Here is a 9281-nt window from a genome sequence, read left to right on the forward strand (position 1 = left end):
GGAGCATTCAGGTCTCCACACCATTATTGTTTGCAAGGTGCTGTTATTTTTGGGGATGTAGTCTTCTATGGAAGCCCTTGTTCCCTTGGGTCAAGTGCATATGAGGTCTCTTCAGTTTATTCTGCATGACCAGCAGAACATTGTGCAGGATCCCTTGGATGCTCCTATTTCTCTTCCTCCTTCCTTTTTAGACAATCTGCATTGGTTGTTAGACAAAGCCCACATGTTAGAGGGTGTTCTGCCTCCTCCGCTCATCTGGATTTGCATATTTTAATGGACACTTCCCTCCATGGCCAGGGCATGGGTCGGGCAAAAAGCTTCAGGGCAATGGTCTCTGGCCAAGAGGTCTTACCATATTAGTATCCTGGAGCTTCTGGCTGTACACTGTGCTATGGTCATTTTCTTGATCTTTCCAAGATTTGTCTGGTAATGATCCACTGTGACAATTTTATAGTGGTAGCTTATATCAATCATCAAGGCGGCACCTGTTCTCATTCCCTTTGTGGTCTAACCTTGGATATCCATTTTTGGACCCACATGCTTGGTATTTTTCTCCTTGCTTATCATGTTCTGGGTGCATTCAATCATGTATCGTCTTTCCCAATTGGACAAAATTTATCTGACGGAGTGGTCTCTCGATCCTCATGTTTTCCTCCTCACCTAGATGCATTTGCCACATCAATCAATACCAAATTACCTCTGTTTGGGTTTCTGGTTCCTCATCCATATACACTGGCTGTTGATACATTCAGCCAGGATTGGACCAACAAATACCTTTATGTGTATCCTCCTGTCTGTCTCTTTCCTAGAGTGATATCAATTATCCACACCACTCCATGTCCAGTCCTTCTGATTTCTCCTTACTGGCCAGCACAACTGTAGTTTCCGCAGCTGCTCCAGCTCCAATCTGCCCTACCATTACCTCTTCCACTGGCGTGCAGTTCTTCCAGATTGTTAATGTGGTTCTTCACTGCCTTACATTACCTCCATTTTAATCTCTGTCCTTGTGTTTAATTTTTCACTTATCCCTTAAGACTTATAGACTTCATGTGTAAAACCAAAGGGGATAGCTGTCCATTCCATAGATTGAATAAATCAGGAGTTGTGTGCTTTTTAAAATAGGGTTTTCATGGTCACTCATTGTCTCCAGTGTTGACATTCCTTCAGACTATCCACCACATTTTCTCTTCCCCCACTTTCTTCTAAAGGAGTACGAGAGTCCTTACCATTTTCTAGTTCCAATCCACTGGGGTGGTGGACCATGGGGGTATCCTCCAAAATGTGATAGTGATATCCAATACAGAAAAATAATCACTCCATTCAGCTTAGAGTAGGGCGGTGGTGTTCTGCTTGTGTAGATGATGAGATATCCTCCAGTCTGATGCTCTATATCTGAAAAGGTCTATCCAAGGGGATATTGGAGCTTTGGAGTGAGCCGTCAAAATTGCAGTTCACCTCTTTGATTGGGATCTCTCATCCTACCCCTATATGAATGTTGGTTTCAATTGGCTGTGTTTTGGATTCAGAGCAGGACTAATCAACAAGTCCTCACACATGTATTACTGGTGTCTCTGTTCCCTCACTCAATTGACCTCAGATTCATTGCTAACATGTTGTGGGTCAGTGTGGATGGACATACGGGTTGCTATGGTTCTTCCTCTGGTGCTACCCCTTGAAGATTTACTGTGGTGGGGTGGTTTCTGTCTGATTGGTTTTGAGTGGGATGTTGCACAGTACAGAGACACCTTGATTATTTTGGATTAGTGGAACTAGGGAGTCCTTACCACACCCACTTTCCAATCACTGGGGTGGTGGACAGAGGCTTTTCCTCCAGAGTGTTCAAGTGATTTCCTCTAATCTTGGAGAAGAAGGGCAAAGTTGGGGGTCCTCCTACCCAGGTCCCTGGATGTTTTTCCCAGATGTCAGTAGGAGTGGCATCAGCCATCTAGTTGGAGGTGTGCATAACCCTTCTTTTTGATCAATAACAATTCTGTATATTGTTCACTACCTACTCGTGATTCCGAATGCAGAGTGTTCCCATCCTGGGTCCTTGGTTGAGCACAGTTGTTTTACATCTTCCTCTTAATTCTGGTGGCAAATGGAAGGCTCCTTGCCCACTTAGTTGGAGAGTGAGGATGAATGTTCATAATTCCAGGCCAGATGAGTTCTGTTCATTTGGTTGAGTTAGGCATCCACTATCTCGTTATTCCGAGCCTGGGGTGTTGCCTTTCGGACTTCTTTAGGTGGAGGAGAAGGTTTGTCTGCTTCAGAGTTGCTTGCTTTCTCATTGTGATTCCAGTGGTTTGGAATGCATCGCTCTATGGCTACAGGTTGGAATCCAATCAAAAGTATGTCTATATCTAATGTTGCAGTGCAATTGCTCTAGCCACCAATGTGGTATAGGGACCAAGACCCCTTAATTCCATCCCAGAGTAGTGAACCTCAGCCATCTGGTTGGGGCTGGCCAAAAGTGATGATTACTCCTGTACTATTCCACACTTAATACAAGAACTAAGTTCTGGGTAAAGAGCATACTTGTTTTGGGTGTAGTGCAGTTCCCCCACTCAGGTATCATGCTTATCTTGGTACACCTATGATCTGTGTAGATGCTTTCTGTATGGATAATGTTCTCACTAGCCCCTTCACCTTCTGAATGTGGGATTCTAGCTATAAGTGGCATCCGAGGTATGTTTTGGAACTTAACATTTTCCTAAATTGAAAATGTATTTTCAATAATACTTACCTTTGCTGACACTCTTTCACCCTTCCTCCCCACTAAGGGCCAGTGTTAGAGACTGGGATAGTTTCAGTCATGATAAAGTGATAAAATTATCTGAATGAGGTGGTTATATACAATACCAGGATAGAGGGTGCATTGATTTAGGTGGAGAGTGTCACGAGACATATATCGCCAAGGGCAGTTGAATGGGGTATAAAAGACTGAAGCAAGCGCGAAAAAATCAGACTAATGCGTCGATGGGCAAAGATGAAACCCTGGCGGTAAAGTAATAGCTATAAATGGCAGCGGAAGTAAATATTATTGGAAATACATTTTCAGTTTAGGAAACTGTTAACTTAGTTATGAATAGACATCTAATACCCATGCTTTTGCATATTGTCCAGTTCATTTTAAAATTCTTGCAAATAGACAAATACTTTCTTTGTAAATGTTTATAATTACCAATCTACTCTGCAGAAGAGCTCAGCTATAATGCTTAAAAACCATAATTTTTTTTAAATGTACATGGCATTGTGCAGGTAGTGTAATATCTGGAAATAACATGCTACCTACAGAAAGTTTGGAAAACTTTTTATTTTGTGGATAGCGTTATTAAAATCTGTTGCTTATGGAATGTTTGCTTTGAAAATTGGGGCTTATTTTATCTTGCAGATAATATTAACATGTCAAAAGAATGTATATATGATTAAACAATTAAAAGTAGGTTTCTTTTACTACTACTTTCTGAAGTGCTTATTTTTTGTTTCAGTTCCCCTCCTCCCCTGTTCCTCATTCCATATTTTTCCCCACTGCTCATGATTCCATTTCCAGCCAGTGTCTTTCATCTACTAGGACAAAACATTTAATTCTTGCTCTTTGCAATCATATTTAAACTTTCTTTGTAGTTATTTTCAAAGTTGTGTTTCATTAGTAAATGATCATAAAAGAGCAGTAACGAAAGTCTGTACAAACTCAGTAGAAGAAACAAGGGAACTGCTTGAAAATCAAGAAATGGGAAATATGTTCTGATAAGGTGATGGTTTTTTAGCAAATGTAAATCTATTCTTTGAAATGGACAGAAAAATTCTAAAAACTTGAAGGGTATTGTTTATGAGAGAAATTCCTTGGAGCTGTGCGGATCTTGAACATTTTTCTTCATGGACTAAATAAATGTAAGAAAATGATAAATTATTAATTCTAAAATATTTCTGACATAAAATTATTGAAATACAGTTAGAGTTAAGATATGAAATTGGCTTAAAGATTGGAGGTTCAAAAAAATATAAAGTGGTGAGAAAAATTCATTGAGCAAAAGTGATGGAAAAACAATGTTAGAAAGCTAGAGGAATCCTTGTCTTTAGGTACGATAATTTAGGATTAAGTTATTTTTTAATTTGACCTTCTAAATTTGGGTTATCATCAGGCGTATGTTCTGTTAATTCCATTTGAAATTTTATATACACCGATGTAGCAAGTGTTTTGTACAAATACAGAGTGCTGAGTTGTGTTATATTAAAATGATTTTGAATATGCAGTTCAGCAAGTCACGTGATAACCGTAGCCATTATAAAGCTATAGTGGAATGTAATGTATCAGAACTAGACATTTTCACATTGTTTGGTGTTCATGGGTAATGTGATGCCACCAAAATTCAATTCCTTTTGGGAGGGATATGTAACACCTCTTTCTGACATGATATTTATACACTTAGATCATAATGATCAGTTAAGATAGGGAATTTAGAATTTCTAAATCTGGGATATCTTGTATTTATTGGCATTAAAAAATAACTGTATGTTGATCATCTGGGGCACCAGGATCATCCAGAAAAAGACTAGCAGCAAGTTATACTTCAATTGGGGTGAGTAAAATGTGGTGTCTTGTAATAGTTGAGAATCCACAAACACAAAAGTCAGTGTCAAAAGCCATCCACACATCTCGGGCAACAGTTCACAACATAATTAAGTAGGCTTTCCTTCTGGAAAAGTGACACAAGTCACATGTACACAAGTTGCTTCCATGACATATCTGTTCCATCATCACATACTTCAAACATCCTGAGAATGAAGTGTGTATTTATGCTACTATTCTATATCAAGATTAGCTAAGAAGCCATTGTTGTCGAACACAAGATAGATTATAGTGTGTTTTGGACATGATAGCCTCATGTTGGAGCCTTTTACAATGAAAACTGCTGTAGCACTATTGTCAAGATACTTGGTTGTCAGCCTCATGTTGGAGCCTTTTACAATGAAACTGTGCTGTAGCACTATTGTCAAAATACTTGGTTGTCAGAGCATGACCAAGTTTGTTAGTTTCATATGAAATATGAGAGTAATATGTGCCTAAAGGAAACAACAGCAATAATGTTAAGTATGTTCAGCATTATCAGTAAAATGCTTAATCAAATGGGAAAATATTCCACTTTATACAGCAATAAAATATTCCTTTACTACCTTTTGCGGATTCACATTGGGAAACTTTGACATGTAATATATGATAATGTAAACCAAATTTCTAAGCAAGTTTTACTGTAAATTCAAAAAAACATTGTTTGCTGATTTTGTTAAGTTATCTCATTCCATATCATTGTTTATTTTATCACAAATATAAATTGTAAATAACAGCCAATTATCAATTAATCAGGTGATTATTTTTCCATTATTATTATTATTATTATTATTACTATTATTATTATTATTATTTAGTTCCTTTATTTACCATCTATATACTCGCACTTTCTCCTGAACAAAAATATAACATGTTTGTTTAATCAGCATTTTTTAATGACTACAATATATGAAAAGTACTCTCCAATAGTGTGGGCTGGCCACATGCATGGGTGCAGGTGGGATGAGGATAAAGTGATACATTCTCTCACAAACTTGATAATTGCTGATGTGGCTACATTAAGTAGTGGAAAACTCAAACAATGCAGTAATTGGACATCTACACTTTATGTTCTTTGTTGTTGTGAAAATATACTGATAACCATACATGTCAGTTGTTACATGTTGTTTTCTCTGCCATCTAATGCATTTTGGAGGTGAGGAGGCATCAGTTCAAATTTAGATTTGAAACATTAGTGAATGTTGTAATAGAGAAGAAACTCAAAATAATTTTGAGAAATTATTGAAACAATTCCCACAGTTTGAAGAACATTGAAGTGCTAAACAAATAATGAGAAACTAAAATTTTCTGTTGACTTTAAAATACTTTCACAAATTTCAGGAATGGTTTTTTCATTCATTGTAATCAGTTGTAAATGATACCGAGTATCATCTCATTAATTATCACATCCATAAATTGCAGATGTACATTCCTTGTATTATTGACTGATATACATGTACAGAAGCTTATATGTTAAAAAAAAAAGTTTTAAAGATACTTTATTGATCATTATAACTTAGTAGAAGATAGAATTTATTTTACCAAGTATGTTTTTAATAAGAGCATAGCTGAAGTAACTTCTTAATTTTCAGGTTTATAGGATAGAAGTGTATGTGTCTGGAAGGTGTCAAAGGATTGAAAGACGTTATCGAGCATTTCATGCCCTCCATAAGCAGGTACAGCTTTTAGATAACCTTTATAAGACAAAATATTGTTTATGTTCTGTAATAAACCTTATAATTTGTATTGACTCTCTTAACATGGGGTAGGTCAATTTTTGACTGAGTCACGTGACCTTTTGTACTCGTTTAAAGTCTTTATGAATTTAATACTTATAACTCTCAATATATTGGGTATATCTTCACGAAATTTGGCAGTCTTTCAGTTAATATTACAAGTCTTTCACATACAAAAAGAGATACTTCTTAGTAAAGTATTTTTAATAAAATAAAATAATAATTTGTCCATGAATATATTAAGTATTTGTTTTGAATAGTCCGTGTGCAAAGTAATTTTCTCAAAAATCTCAAATTTCCTTTGTGTAATCCCTAAAACCTCCTAAAATGCATTTCAAATAGTTTTTTCACTAAATTTGTATAGTTTATATGGTATTTTCTCTACTCTATCTCAAAACGGATCGGTCAATTCGACCGACCTCGTAACCACCAAAAACAAATTGAAATAAACCTAAATTAACGTTTTTTTCAAATTGTAACATGAAACTACATTCGTTTATCCTAAGTATCTCTAAGTTCGTAACATTATACATCTATTTATAATTAAATTTTATTGTTTTATTGCCCTTTCAATTTTGTCTAACTACTATCCGCGCCATTATAAGTTGTAAATCTAATTATATTTTATTAATACTTACTTTACCTAATGTAGTCTTAAATAACTTAAAAAGCTCCAATATTTTTATTTTAATCATTTTTATAATAATAAATAAAGAATAAATATGAAAAACAAGAAATAAGGTACTTACCCAATCTTCTTTTTTCTTGCCCTCGATTGTCAAGGAGAGTTAAGCCTGATTTTTTATAGGAATTATAATAAAGCACCTAAATTTTATTTAATAAAATAATGCACCAAAGAATATAGACTAATAACATGCAAAAAACAGACAAATTCACTTATCTCTCAAAATTTTCTTGGCTTTCTATCTATGCAACAAGAGCTGTTACAAATTCATTCAAGCTAGTCGTTAACTTTCCCACAGGAACAATGTTGCTACTCTGAGTGAAATTGATGATTATCTGTTCAGAGCACAACGTTATACAATACGTCATTTGATAGATGAAAACCTTGACTTTTTATTGGTTATAGGTAATATATAATGAAACATAAGAGAGAACTATCAAAAAATTATGAAAGAGAGGATGAGGCAGGAGGGGTCTGATTTTCTATTTGATAGCTTCTTAACCAAACAAAATTGAAGGCTATAAAAATTATGGTCTGTTTGAGCACTAACGATTTTATAGAGAGTATTTTACATTTAATTTTGTACATTTTCGAGGTTGATGGATAAAATAGGGATAATGACATGCTGAGACAAAATGTGTCACGTGGGTCACACTAGTGGAAATTCAGCATCTTTTTATATGTTTCCTTGTAGAATTAAGAACTTAAATCTTGTATACTATTAAAATATGGATTATTAGCTACAATTTTATGCTATTCTAATTGGTATAACATAAACAAAAAGTACTTTAATAAAATTTTGAATGTAAGACACTGAAACCTTGTGTAATGTGTAGTAAAGGGTACCCAGGGAGAGAGGATTAAAATAGTATTAATGAAAGTTCATGATTTCTGACTATTAGTTATGTGCAATTTGTACTGGTCTTTGAGTATTACTTATTATTATATTTTGTTTGTGATAAATATTGTATATGTACATATATGTATCTAGTAAATGTATTATTTTTAGTTGAAGAGATTGGTCCAAACACCAAGTTTTCCACCTAAGAAAATGAGAAACTCCAGTCCAAAGTTGATAGAACAAAGGAGACAAGCTCTTGAACATTATGTACAGGTAATATTTTTGAATCACCAATAGAAGGTCAAGAATTTTGGATAAATTGTGATTGAATTTAACCTTCTTTAGAGATGTTTGTTTCATCCATTCTTTTAACAAGCAAAATGCACTATTCGAGATTGTGGGATAGACACATGCCTGGGTGCACGTAGGGTGAGGAGGAGGAAGTGATATTTGATGCATTTACTCATAAAGCTATTAATGTCTATGTGGCTGCATTTAATATTGGAAATCCCAGAGGATACAGATGTGGATATAATAAATTTTAGATCCCTTTATTCATTTCAAGTGATGATTACAATTGATAGAGTCAAAGCATGATGATTTAGTGAGTGTTCACTGCTTTATAATAAGTGTTTAGTACTGAATGAAATATAATTTTAATTTCTTCTGTCAGTTTATTTGTTCCATTGGTCTTTAGCCATCATTAATTACACAATTTTTTGCACAACAAAATTAAAAATAAATTATTTTATCCATGATTTTACTATTGGACTGTGCCAACTGTAGCATACAAGTGAACAACAAATGGAAAACTACCTGTTAACTCTATAGAGTTTTAAGTTCTTTTTCCAAGCTACAGGCAATTGCTGAAAATTATATGGGTAAGCACTTCAAAAATTTAAATGCATGTAATTAAATTCATCATACCTCTTGAGCCACAAAATATCAAAACTTTTTCGATCCTCATTCACAATGTTCTTTCACTGGTTTAAGGCCCAGTGAAAGCCTTTCAGCATTCAAGAAAGCAAATCTTTAATACATATCACTAAAAAAAAAATCCTGTAATAAATCATGTTTTATGGAATATTTTCCTTATTTTTATTTATCTTCAACATGTGTGTATATATATATGTGTGTGTACACTGTAATTTGTACCTATTTATGGTCATATTCTCTGTTTGTAAATTGCTAAATAATTGTTTTTTAACATGATTTCTTTTACTGTCATAGATGAGGTAATTTTTTAGTTTGAAGTTTAATTCCAAGTAGTTATTGAACAATCTGTAAAATAAATATTTAGAAACAAAAGTATGATGACAAGTAAAATAGTAAAAACTAACTTACAGAAATAAGGAAAATAGTAAATAATACAAAGAAAATATACATTACTTTTAAGTTACTATGGTAGTC

At 34.3% G+C, this 9281-nt stretch overlaps 1 protein-coding gene across 1 annotated transcript in view; it reads left to right on the plus strand.

Annotated features, from left to right (window-relative positions):
* Positions 1-2024: 2024 nt before the first annotated feature.
* The window catches only part of LOC106459863 (sorting nexin-24-like), a 19340-nt gene continuing 12083 nt past the window's right edge, over positions 2025-9281 (plus strand). The window contains exons 1-3 of the mRNA XM_022386412.1: positions 2025-2129; positions 6202-6285; positions 8040-8144. Of these exons, the coding sequence (XP_022242120.1) occupies positions 2025-2129; positions 6202-6285; positions 8040-8144 (294 nt within the window). The remainder of the gene's footprint in view (positions 2130-6201; positions 6286-8039; positions 8145-9281) is intronic.

This window comes from Limulus polyphemus, unplaced genomic scaffold, assembly GCF_000517525.1.
Source record: "Limulus polyphemus unplaced genomic scaffold, Limulus_polyphemus-2.1.2 Scaffold670, whole genome shotgun sequence".
NCBI classification, from domain to species: Eukaryota; Metazoa; Arthropoda; class Merostomata; order Xiphosura; family Limulidae; genus Limulus; species Limulus polyphemus.